We start from the raw sequence: 13813 nt of genomic DNA on the forward strand, positions 1-13813 counted from the left end.
AAGATCCAGACAATCTGGAATGGCTGGCCACTCTTCAGGGATTTCCAAGAAATAAGATTTGGGGCCAAGCCTATGTTAAAGGTTCTGAGAGAGGGAGAGGGATCAGGATCCCATCTCCTGATTCAACCCCCAATGTCTGCAAGCCCAGGGATTGGGCTGAGGATGAAGCTTGGAGCTGAAACCTCAGTCCAGGTCCCAGACAAGGATGTCTGGAAGCTAAATACTTGAGCTATCACACTGCTTCCCAGGGTGCCCATTAGCAGGAAGCTGGAATGAGGAGCTAGACCTGAGAAATGAACCCTGGTTCTCCCATGGGGAATACCGGCCTCTTTTGTGCTAGGCCAAGTGTCTCTGCTGGGGCAAGCTACTAATGGCAGATTGCTGGAGGTCTCTCCAGCTTTAGTTAAGTCCAAGTGGCTAATTTGACAACAGGGAACTAAAAGTATTGAAGTGATTTTTTTTTTTAAAGTGATCTTAAGGTATATTCTTAAGGGCTTTTATTCCCTTCTTGCTCAGTAGTGGTGATAGATTTGTGTCAGATGATGGGCCTGATGAGAATTACAAAGTGAAGCCATGGATGGGTATGCCTTGAGTTGTCCCCACTTTAAGAAGCAACAGAGAAGAAATCACCTTTGAACACCCCCACTACCAACATGTCTGAAAGTCTTCATGTCTTTTAATTTTTTAAAAGTATATATCAGACTAACACTAATCTCCCAAAGTTAATCAATTTGTTTTAGAATGGAGTGTATTGCAATTGGAATACACATTGTTGTACCTGAGCGAGTGCAAACAGAGGAGCACCACACTTGACAAAATTTGACGGTCCTTTATTGCCGGCAGTGGCGAGTGGGCTCATGCCCTAAAGAACTTTAGACCTTGAAGCCCAAAGCAACAGAGTTTATAAAGGCAAAAACCACAAAATCAGGAGGGGAATATGTGGTTACTAGGTTCAAGCTAACCTAAAACCTAACAAAGTAATATCAATTATAATCTTAATCTTAACAAAGTAATCTTAATCTTAACAAAGTAATATCAATTATAATCTTAACAATACTCTTAACAATTTCAATTATAATCTTGACATTAATCCTGGTATTGGCTTAAATCGTATGTAGGACATAGACATGACTTTTTTTTTTTTTTTAATCATTAACCCAGGCGCAGCCTATCCGCTTCCAAGACTGAGTGATCATGCTAGGGGGTCTCTGTGCTTTGCCAAGTGTGACATAGTGAACTGCTGCTGTCTGACTGTTTTAGATCATAGTTTCAGACCAGAGTCTTACAGTGTGGGGGGGAATGCCTTCCCAGGATGGAGTCTTGGGTGTTCCAAAATGGAGTCCCTACTGTAAACATGTTACTTCAACATGCCATGGGAGACTCTGGGATTATTCAAGGTGTTTGAGGCAAGGGAAAGTTTTTGTTTGGAAAAAAAAATAAATTCACATAAACTGGTTGGATACACAGTAAATTGGTTTCGGAGACCTGAGGCAGGAGTTGGTGTCAGCTCATTGTTGGAGGTGCCTCTGTTGGGCAAATGTGAGAGAATTTACTTCAATTGCTATAGTCTGAAAGAATGCTGAAGATAAACCTTGATACAGAAATATATGCATACCTGTGATATTTGCAAAGCCCCATGGGGTTGCTTGTAGAACAACAAAGAATTTCTTATGGGGTTTTGAGAAAGTCCTTGAGATGGTACTTATCTCAGACAGGCAGGCATGAACTCCCTTCCTGCCTAATTTTCTAGCTTTAATTTTGTCTCTGACAAGAAGGATTTTGTCTTTGTATCAGCAATTTTCACAGAGCCTACTTCACTTGCAGTACCCAGGCTACCCAACTGTAATCTTGGCTTGTGAGCTTATCTTCAGAGTGCTGGGGTATCATGGTCTGGAGGGCAGTTCTTAGACTAATTTCTGACTTGGTATAAATGAAGCTCATGTGAGTCATAAATGTTGAATTGTAAATCTGTTGAAGGGCGGACCTATGCTATTTATTCTTGAGTAGGGAAATGTCTCCCCTCTCCCACTACTCACAACCCACATGGAAATGAGCAAACACTCTTACTTTGTATTACGGTGGGTAATTTCTCTGGTGTCCTTAAGGTTGTCAGGTAAAACACACGCTGCCCAATTAAACTTGAATTTCGGAGAAATAATTTTCCAGTATAAATGTGTCCCCCGTACAGCTTTACCATATCTAATGTTAAAAACTTGTATGTTTTCAATCCAGTTTAACTGGATATTTTTTTTTTCTTGCTAAAGCTAGCAAGTCTGGGCATAATTCTTACCTAGGCCCAGGTGCTTTGTGGATTCCAGTTTTATTTTGTGTCTATTGTAACTTTCCAACTTAAGCGGGGTCTCCTGCTTGCATGATGCCAATGAAATTTTAGCCTCGAGGTTGTAATGCCAGCATTGAACCAGAAAGTCCTTCATTCACTTGATGGTTTTTCTCTTGGCTTTCTGGCTGCCAGCTATGTTTGGGGCATTTCAATTTCTTTCTTTTTTTTTTTTTTGGTGCCTGAAATTCTTACTGTTTTCCAAGTTTAGGCATGCATTTAAGAGAATACATATATTTGAAGATTTTAAAATTTAATTTTTTATTTAAAAAATATTTCTTTGAAAGGCAGAGTATCAGAGAGAGGGAGGGACACAGAGAGAGATCTTCCATCTGCTGGTTCACTCCCCAAATTGGCCACAAGAGCTGGAGGTGGAGCTTATGCCAGGAGCCTAGAGCTCCATCTGGGTCTCAATGTGGGTGACAGGGTCCCCACATACTTAGCCCATCATCTGCTTTTCCAGGCACAATAGCAGGGAACTGGAGCAGAAGTGGAGCAACCAGCATTTGAATCAGCACTCCAATATTAGATGCCAGCATTGTAGGTGGTGCCACAATGCTAGCCTTGTAATTCATTTTTTAAAATTCAAAATTGTATTTGAAAGGAACACACACACACACACACACAAACATGGGTTCCACCATATGCAGAGACACCCATGATGAGTGGGCTTCCGGTGGGGCAGGTAGAGGAAGCAGAGAGCACTTAGCACCTTTTCCAGTCATGTTCTCTTGTGGAAGAGAAAGCTCCCCCAAGTTATTGGACTCTTACATGAACTTAGAGGTGGGTGCCTCCATAGGGGCAAAGCCGTCTGGGAGTTTTATGATACCTCTATAAAATACCAAATAGAGTATAATGTCCATATTTCCATGGTGCTTTGTCCCTTGTCCCTAACTCCCAGATGAAGCCGATGTATCCCTGGAAAGGGAGTGTTTCAATTGACAAGTACGATAGAGTTACAGGGGGTTGGGGGCTTGTGACTTGCAGGTACCTCCAGTTCAGCAGATCTTACCTAGCTGCCTGCCTATCCCATATCACCTGCTGCTTCTTAGGGTACCCATTTGCAGGGAGCTGAATCAGAAGCAGAAGAATAGGAACTAATACCAGGGGTGCTGGTGCTGCAGGCCAGGGTTTTAATCTGCACCACAGTGCTGACCCCAGGATTTTTAATTTTTTAAAAGATTTTATTTATTTGACAGGTAGAGTTAGAGGGAGAGGCAGAGATGGAGGTCTTCAATCTACTGGTTCACTCCCCATATGGCCACAATGGACGTATCTGGGCTGATCCGAAGCCAACAGCTTCTTCCAGGTCTTCCACAAGGGTGCAGGGGCCCAAGGACTTGGGCCATCCTCCACTGCTTTCCCAGGCCATAGCAGAGAGCTGGATTGGAAGTGGAGCAGCTGGGATACAAACCAGAGCCCATATGGGATGCTGGTGCCACAGACGGAGGCTTAGCCCACTATGCTACAGTGCCAACTCCCCAAATAGCATTTTAACTACTGTGACAGATGCCTACCCTTGATTATTTTGTCCAGCATTTTCAGATTTTGTGAAGTGAGGGGCTTTCAGATGATGGGTCTTCCCTAGCACAGGAAATGGAAACCCTGAGTTGGGTTCTGTAACAGCTGAGGCCTTTATTACTACATTAGTGTTGGGAACGGTGACCGCACTGTTCTCTAAACTTGGAGTTACACTCTTAGGTGCAAGGAGCAATGAGGCCATCTCGAACAGTTTGTGGGGAAGTGGAAAAAAATAAGTCAATATTGGTGTGAAACACTTTCTGAAGTACATGCATAAGGATTTCATAATATGGGTGAACTTTTTTGAAGACTCGTGAGTGGATTTCAAACTTTTTAAGTTTTAAAAATACAGTATTTTTGAGAACATTTTTGATTTACATTATAGACAAAGGCTTAATGCTCCATTAAAGAGTTGAGTTCAATAAATAAAAGGTAAAAAAGACTACACTTGAGAAAACTAGGCAAGGGCTATAAACAATAATCATTTTGAGAAGATATTCAAGTTCACATATATTCAATGTTCATATAGTACATTTTAGTTTCTGTCTGATATAGCATATTTAGTGAAACATTAAGTCTTTGATGGTAACATAAATTAAAAATGTTATCTCAAAGATTCCAAGCAGTTTTGCACTCAAGTCAACTTATCTTTTAATTGCACTTGCCATGAACCTTTGGAAAAACCCTTGTATTATGCATGATCAAATACATTTGACCTAAGCATAATGAAGGGGAAGGTAAAATGAGACATTCTGAAATGGATGTTTTTCTAACACAAGGAAGTCTCAAGTATCAAAGGTAAAAGGTGCATGGGAAGAAATAACCAAAAAGCACCTAGCTTAAGAATTATAATTTGGAAGTTTAGATGACTTAATCACTAGGGTTTGTCATGAATGGCGTTACTGTTCCACTCACATTCCTACCCTGCAGGGCCCCTCCCTGGGAAGGTTACACATCCCCTTCCTGGCCATGTGATGGGTTTAGCTAGTCAGGCAGAAGTGCTAGCATGTGATTTGAGGTCTCTTTTTCTCTCTACCATGGCAGTCTTCCAGTAGCTATGAGGAAGAGCAGAACCACAGCTAACCTTTTTCTTGGAAGCCCCTGAGGTTTTCAGGTTGTTGGTTACTGCAGTGCTGTTAGTCTTGATTGATACAGGTGATACCACTGTCTAGGCACGGGAGTAGGAACCAAAGGCAGAACTCTGAGCAAATTAGTAGTCTTGCCCCTCATGGAACTTAAATTCTAACAGAGATGACAAATTCATCAAAGAGATAAATTAGTGTTAAAAATAACATTGAGGTAAACATTTTGAAGGAAACAAATTCCTGGTAAAATTAAAATGTGTTTATTTAGAATGACATCCCACTTATTTTTGGAAAAATCCCAACTGTTGACAAAATCAAACACAATGCACAGTTAGGCCAGGGCCTTATAAATATAACAAATGAACTAATGTCACCAGTTCCTTGAGATAAATGAATTATCGCACTCAGTAGCAACAATTACTTTTGTGTGTCCTAGAGATATGGAAAAGGGGAATTTTTGGGTCATGCAATTTGTATTGTGCACCTTGGGATGAAGGCAAACTTTTCCAGAAACTGGACTTTCCTTGCCTTGACTCAAGAAGCAATTTATCAACTGGGTGTTCACATGAGGAACATTTAGCTGCTTAACAGTAATTAGTATTGCCATGGAGAAGTCACAGGAACATTTTTAAAGGAATAGTCCTCACATAACCATATGTAAAAGTTCGAAGAGAACAAAAATCTTTTTTTAAGATTTATTTATTTTATTTGAAAGAGTTACATACAGAAGGAGAAGCAGAGAGAGAAAGGTCCTCCATCTGCTGCTTTGCTCCCCAATTGGCCACAATGGCCAGAGCTGCGCCTATCCGGAGCCAGGAGTTTCTTCTAGGTCTCCCACATGGGTACAGGGGCCCAAGGACTTGAGCCATCTTCTACTGCTTTCTCAGGCCATAGCAGAGAGCTGGATCAGAAGCAGAACAGCCGGGGCTCGAGCCGGTGCCCATGTGGGATGCTGGCACCACAGGCAGTGGCTTTAACCTGCCACACTGCCGCACTGACCCCCCAAAATCTTTTATCTTTGCTTTTTCTGTCTGACTCTCAGGGAAAAATATATATAGAGAGAGCTCCCTTTCTCTAGTTTACTTGTCAGATGCCCCAAAGAGCTTATGCCAGGAACAGAATCTCCCACATGGGTGACAGGGACTCGGGTATTGGAGCCATCACCACTATCTATAAGGAGCACATAGTAGAAAACTGGAGTTGGGAGTGGAGCTGGAACTTGAGCCCGGGCACCCTAATAAGAAATGGGGGTTTCCCATGTGACACCATATCACCCATCCTCCTGTACATTGTAGGAAGTGGGAGGGCTTTTAGGTTGTCTCGGGGCATTGGCTGGGAGACACATAAGATATCTGGCCTTCGGTTTTCATTGTTAATCTAAGCTGGCTTCAGCAGAAACATCTTTACTCACCCAGCCTCTGGTCCCTAGTGTGTTTGCTGTGTCATCCTTAAACCAAGTGAAAGGCCCTTGTGGTTGGCTCATTTTATGATATTTACCTCTCCCTCTTGGGCACAAGAGGAATACACAGCTTACTCTCTGTCTCGCTTGGTTTAAGAATTTCTGATGATGCTTCAGGCCTGTCTGCCCAGATACCCTCACATTCCTTCTCTATTGCTTCCATTCTGGATATGGGGTACCTCAATGGTCCTTTCTGAACTGTTGCCAGTGTTTACAGGTGCGCCACATCCATCCAGAGTTCCCACTACTTACCTCTCCTGCCAGTTATGGGGGCATGAGTGGGACTCCATTTCAGAGATAGCTCAATATTTCAGTTCTCCTCCTCCTCTGACTCCACTCTCACTGGCAGAATATTTGGCTAGTTCTGAGATGGAACTTAGATTTGATCAGTTAGCCATATACATCTAATATTAGTAGCGTAAACTTTAGGCCTTAAGTCCTCCAGTCTATGCTTTCAAAGGCTTTGAGCCCAAGATGCTAGGAATTTGTATCTTTGGTTCTTCCATGACAACCCCTTTGGAGAGGAGCAGACTTAAAAAAAAAAAAACAAAACACAACTACATCCTGAAGGAGGAAACTCAAAGGCATTGAGAAGTATAAGAATTCACTGTTATTTATATCAAAATAGTGACCTGCTTCGACATGGTCAAGCTGGAGATGGGGAGTGTGCCAAAATAGCAGTTAGGTGGATGGGTGGCTGCTGGGATAGCCAGCTTCTTCCAGGAGTGGTTCTTGAACTTTTATTGAGAATCTCCTGAAAATTGCAACTCTGTTCTTTGGAAAATGCTCAGTCACCAAAATTCGGCGTAAAAGTTCATGAAGTCAGTGGATTTCAATAAAAATCACAGAGATACAATATTGTCTGCTTGTACAGAGGAAGCTTCTTAAAGCTTTGGGTAAAGCCATATCCTGTGCTTAGTTTTAATGGCACCCAACCAAATTTTATAGAGAAATAAACAGCAGATCAAAGTGGTAAAGTGACTTCCTGGGCCAGATGACCATGCTGCTGTCTTCATGGAGAACTTTGGATGAAGCTGTAGGAAAGAGTGCAGTCAAATTTACAGATAGCACCAAGCTAAAAGATGGCCGAGATGATCAACCTCATCAAATTGTGCCATCCTGAACAGTCTTGACAAGCTGAAGACCTACATAAAAAACCAACAAGACGAGTGTGTAAGTTGAACAATGTGCTTCCACACCCTCAGAGCCAGTTGGTCACAAGCTGGATGTGTGACAGGGCTCCTTATTACTGTAACTTTACGTGAACCCTCCAATTTCCAACCCCTCATGGTCCTGATCACCCGTTTCTGATTGAACGGGTGTCAATAATCCCGACCAGCACAGACGAGCAGAGAACTCACACAATTGATACTCTGAACAACTTCTTCCTGCTGTTTGAGCCTTTCCAATTACTTTAGAATTGGTTCATTCTGACATTATGGTTTTTTAAAAGTTTTTTTTTTTTTTAAAAAAAGATTTACTTTATTTATTTGAGTTACAGAGAGGTAGAATCAGAGAAAAAGGTCTTCTATCCACTGGTTCACTCTCCAGATGGCTGCAATGGCCAGAGCTGTGCTGATCTGAAGCCAGGAGCTTCTTTCAGGTTTCCCACATGGGTGCAGGGGCCCAAGGACTTGGGCCATCTTCTACTGTTTTCCCAGGCCATAGCAGAGAGCTGGATCAGAAGAGGAGCAGCCAGGACTGGAACCAGCACCCATATGAGATGCTGACACTTCAGGCCAGGGCTTTAAGCCGCTGTGCCACAGCACTGGCCCCTTATATTTTATTTAAGGTATACAAATTTCATGTATTTGATATATGCAGATTGAAGAACATAATGATAACTTCCCAGTCTACCCTCCCTCTTGCTCGCTCTTCTACCCACACTCCAACTCATCTTCCTCTTCCCTCTCCTACTCCCACTCTAAATTTTCACAAAGATCTATTTTCAGTTTAATTTGTACTCATAAGCTTAACTCCAGAGTTCAACAAATAGTATGAAGAAAAAAAATCACTGTTCCTCAACAGTAGAGACAAAGGCTATAAACAAATTTGAAAATGTCAATTTCACTTCTATATGTGCCCTTTCAGGTACTCTATTAGTTACTACAGATTAGGGAAAACATGATATTTGTTTTTTTGGGACTGGCTTATTTCACTAAGTATAATGGTTTCCAGTTGCATCCCTGTTTTTGTAAGAGAAAGGATTTCATTTTTTAATCACTGAGTAGTATTCTGTAGTGTATATATATGTATATGCACATATTACACACCATAACTTATATATATACATATGTATATATACACACACCATAATTTCTTTATCTAGTCATCAGCTGATGGACATCTGGGTTGATTCCATATCTTAGATATTGTGAATTGAGTGCAATGAACATGGGGGTAAAGATATCTTTTTCATAAGCTGATTTCATTTTGTTTGTGTAAATTCCCAGGAGTGAGATGGCTGGATCATCTGGTAGATCTATTTTCAGCTTTCTGAGGTATCTCTGTATTGTCTTCCACAATGGCTTGAGTAGTTTACATTACCACCAACAGTGGATTCGGGTACCTCTTCGCCCCCATGTCCTTGCCAGCACTTGTTTGTTGATTTTCATATGAGAGCCATTCTAACTGGGGTGGAGTAAAACCTCCTTGTGGTTTTGATTTGCATTTCCCTGATGGCTAGTGATCCTGAGCATTTTATTTTTTATTTTTTATTTGACAGAGACAGAAAGGTCTTTCCTCCGTTGGTTCACCCTCCAAATGGCCCCTATGGCCAGCGCTGCGCTGATCTGAAGCCAGGAGCCAGGTGCTTCCTCCTGGTCTCACATGTGGGTGCAGGGCCCAAGCACTTGGGCCATCCTTCACTGCTTTCCTGGGCCACAGCAGACAGCTGGACTGGAAGAGGAGCAACCAGGACTAGAATACAATGTCCATATGAGATGCTGGTGCCACAGGCGGAGGATTAACCAACTGAGCTGTGGCGCCAGCCCCATGAGCATTTTTTCATGTGTCTGTTGGCCAACTGAAATTCCTCTCTTGAAAAATGCTTGTTCAAGTCCATTGCCCAGTTCTTAGCTGGCTTGTTTTGAGTTTCTTGAGCTCTACAGATTTTGCATATTAGTCATTTATAAGATGCATAATTTGCAAATATTCCCTCCCATTTTGTTGGTTGCCTCTTCACTTCACTGAATGTTTCTTTTGCTGTGTAGAACCTTCTTGGATTGATGTAATTCCATTTGTCAGTTTGGGTGTTGATTGCTTGGTCTCCTGAGGTCTTTTCCAAGAATTATTTGCCTATGCTAATGTCTTGCAGACATTTCCTGCAGACAATGTCTTGCAGAACATTTCCCCAATGTTCTCAGTGGTTTAATGGCATCAGGTTATAGATTTAGATCTTTGATTCCTTTTTGACTGAATCTCTGTTTAAGATGGGGGTCTTATTTCATACTTCTACATGCAATATCCAGTTTTCCTAGCACCATTTTTTGGAAACTGTCCTTGCTCCAGGGATTGATTTTTAGCTCCTTGGTGAAAGATAAGTTGATTGCATATGTGTGGATTTATGTCTGGAGTTCCTATTTCTGTTCCATTGGTCCATACGTCTTTTTGATTATAAATGCCCCTTAGCATGTCTTAAAATCTGGTATTGTGATGCCTCCAGCTTTGCTTTTGTTGTTTAAGATTGCTTTTAACCATTTGGGACCTCTTGTGTTTCCATATGAATTTTAGCATCTTTTCTAGGTCAGAGAAAAATGTCATTGGTATTTTGATTGGGATTGCATCAAATCTGTAAATTGCTTTTGTTAATGTGGACATTTGGATTATATTCTTGCAGTCCATGAACATGGGAGATTTTTCCACTTTGTTGTCTTCTGTTTTTTTTTTTTCATTTAATGTTTTGTAATCTTAATCAGTGATTTTTGACATCCTTAGTTAAATTTATTCTGAGTTATTTAATTTTTTTGTAGCTATTGTGAATGGGATTGATCTTAGAAGTTCTTTCTCAGTCATGGCATTGTCTTTGCATACAAAAGCTATTTTTGTGCTGATTTTATATCCTACCACTTTACTAAACTCTGAGTTCCAATAATATCTCATTGGAGTCTTTTGGTTCTCACAGAATCATGCCATCTGCATATAGGGATAGTTTGACTTCTTCATTTCTAATTTGTATCATTCAATAAGATGTTGGCTGTGGGTTTGTCACAAATTGCCTTGATGTGTTGAGGAATGTTCCTTCTAACCCCAATTTGCTTAAGGTTTTCATCATGAAAAGATGTTGTATTTTATCAAATGCTTTATCTGCATCTATTGAAGTAACCATATGGTTTTTGCTTTTCAGTTTGTTATGTGATGTATCTACATTTATTGATTTGTAAATGTTGAACCATCCCTGCATACTAGGGATAAATCCCACTTGGTCTGGATGAATGATCTTTCTGATGTGTTGGAATCAATTGGCTAAAATTTTCTGAAGAATTTTTCATCAGATATTTGTCAAGTTTTCTTTCTCTGTTGTTTCTTTTTCTGGTTTAGGAATTCAGGTGATGCTGGCCTAATAGTAGGAGTTTGGGAGGATTTCCTTCCTTTCATTTGTTAGGAATATTGAGAAAAATTGTAGTTAGTTCTTTAAAAGTCTGGTAGAATTCGGCAGTGAAGCCATCCAGTCCTGGGTTTTTCTTTGTTGGGAGAGTCTTTATTACTGGTTCAATCTCCATCTAGGTTATTGGTTTGTTTTGGTTTTCTATGTTTTCATGACTCAATTTTGGTAGATTGTGTGCAGGAATCATTTCTTCCTTCTAGGTTTCCCCATTTTTTGGCATACGGTTCTTGTTAGTAATTCCTGATGATTCTTTGTATTTCTATGGCATCAGTTGTTATATTTCATTTTTCATTTCTGATTCTATTAATTTGGGTCTTTATCCTCTTTTGTGGTTAGTTGAGGAAATAGTGTATCAATTTTGTTTTTTCCTAAAAAAAATGGGCTCTTTATTTCACTGGTGTATTTTTGTTTCAATTTCGTTCTCTATTTTAATGATATATTTCCTCCTCCTAATTTTGGGTTTGGTTTGTGGTTTTTCTAGGTCCTTGAGATGCAGTGATAAATCATTTATTTGGTGTGTTTTCAATGTATTTATGTTGTCACCAATTGCTATGAATGTTGCTCTTTTTTTTAATCAAGTCCCTCCCTCCTTTCTTTTTTTTTATTAAAATCTTTTATTTAATGAATATAAATTTCCAAAGTACAGCTTATGAATTACATTGGCTTCCCCCCTTCCTTAACTTCCCTCCCACCTGCAACCCTCCCCTTTCCCACTCCCTCTCCCCTTCCATTCACATCAAGATTCATTTTCAATTCTCTTTATATACAGAAGATCAGTTCAGTACATATTAAGTAAAGATTTCAACAGTTTGCCCCCACATGTTGCTCTTTTTTTTTTTAAAGATTAATTGAGAGGCAGAGTTAAAGACGAAGAGACAGAAAGGTCTTCCACCTGCTGGTTCACTCTCCAAATGGCCACAATGGCCAGAGCTAGGCTACTCTGAAGTCGGGAGCTTCCCATGGGCCTGCCACGTGGGTTCAGTGGCCCAAGCACTTGGATCATCCTCTGCTACTTTCCCAGGCCATAAGCAGAGAGCTGGATTAGAAGGGGAGCAGCTGAGACATGAACTTGTGCCCATATGGGATGCTACAGTGCAGGCACAGGCTTGGCCTACTACAACACAGTGTGGGCCCCATAAACTTCTCTCTTAACACTGTTTTTGCTGTATCCCATAGGTTTTTATGTTGTACTGTCATATTCATTCATTTCCAGAAATTGGGGTTCCTTGGGAAGAAAAGTTTATTTTGGCTTATAGCTTGGAGGTTCACTGTTCAAGAGTGGGTAGCCCCATTAGTTTGGCATCTAGTGTAGGCTGGTAATGGCAGAGCATGTGTGGAGGAACAACCAGATTGTGACCCAGGAAACAAAGTGGCAGCACACTTGGCTCATACAATCATCCTTCTTAGTGATCGCTACCTTCTGAAGGCAAGTGTCTAATGACAACTGATCTCCCACCAGGCCACCTACCGGAGGCTATAATTAGATCAAGTCTCCACCCTTAATCCTTCCACTCTTAAAGACTTCAGGGTTTAAATGTCTGCGTGAGTTTGGGGAGACGAGTTCCTGTCCAATCCATAACCAACCATAACACAGCTCATTCCGCCTGGTGCTTTCCAGACCCCTGTGCAGGCTTTGCTCATGCTGAGCCCTCTGCAGGGGTTCTTTCTAGGTCTCCTAGACCCTCATTACCAGTCACAGGGAGATGACACCTGGGTCTGTCTCCTGGGCTTGCTGTGTAGCTTCATCCTCCAGGCTTACAAATTTAGCTGCCTCTTAGGTATCTCGACCTGGATGTGCATAGCTGCTTACTGTATGAACCACAATGAATGCGCTTTGTGCCTCTGGATTTCTCTGGGGCCAGCAGCTGCCTGAGTAGGTGCCCGGGACTATAGGCTCTGCCAACAATCATGGGCTCTGTGTCCAACCAGCAAGTAGCTGCACCAAGACTGTGGAGAAGGAGCCCTAGGCGGTGCCAGAGGACACGGCCCAGGTGATGGGCTGCAGGTGCTGCATTGTGCGCTTGGGGTTCAGCTTGGTTCGGCCAGTGCCAGGGTCGCATTCAACTCTTGTGGTGGACTTGGTTGTGCACCACAGTAATCTGCTCATGGAGAGTTTCTGGAGCCTGAAGGAGAGTGAAGCAGTGGAGCTCACATTCAAGAAGTCCAACAAGGGCCTGGAATCCATCTGTGTCACGGGGCCTGGTGGGGTGTTCTGTATTGGGAGCGAGAGGCAGCCACAGAGGAAGAACATGGAAGAGCACAGACCTAAAGGAGACAGTGGTGGTCTAGACCATCATGCCAAGGAGTGCAAGCTGCCATCCGGCCAAGAAGTGCCACTTCTGCCAGAGCATGAGCCATACGGTGGCCTCGCGCTCCCTGTAGCCCCCAGCTCCCAGGGAAAAGCCAACATTTTTTTGGGAGGGTAAATCAGAGATCCACAGTCCCTCCCTGCTTCCTGAGGCCCAGAATTGAGGCTCAATGCATGGCAGCTGTTCATTTGCTATCTGAAAGTTTCAAGAAGCAGTCATCAACTGCAGAGTGGAAAAAGTGGGGATAGCGTGGGTTTGGGGCAGCTGGCCACTACCGTGTATCCCAGGATGGGGTACACAACATCATTCCTTTTTCTCTCTGGCTGGAAGGAAAGAGTATGGAAAGGAATTCCAGCCACACTGTATTCAAATGCAAATAAGGGGGTGGGATGATAGCACCCTGTGACCTGCATGCTTTATCTGAGGCCCTGTGTGCAAGATCCCCAGCTTTAGAAAGTCACCTGGATAGGGAAGTTTCCCTTTGAAGGAAGAATA

General features: G+C 42.0%; 1 protein-coding gene across 1 annotated transcript; it reads left to right on the forward strand.

Moving 5' to 3' along the window:
* Positions 1-13003: 13003 nt before the first annotated feature.
* LOC133762061 (protein lin-28 homolog A-like) lies at positions 13004-13435 on the forward strand. The gene has a single exon (XM_062195159.1). It carries the CDS (start codon positions 13004-13006, stop codon positions 13433-13435), a length of 432 nt encoding a protein of 143 aa, XP_062051143.1.
* Positions 13436-13813: the final 378 nt, after the last annotated feature.

Source organism: Lepus europaeus, chromosome 6 (assembly GCF_033115175.1).
Source record: "Lepus europaeus isolate LE1 chromosome 6, mLepTim1.pri, whole genome shotgun sequence".
Lineage (NCBI taxonomy): Eukaryota > Metazoa > Chordata > Mammalia > Lagomorpha > Leporidae > Lepus > Lepus europaeus.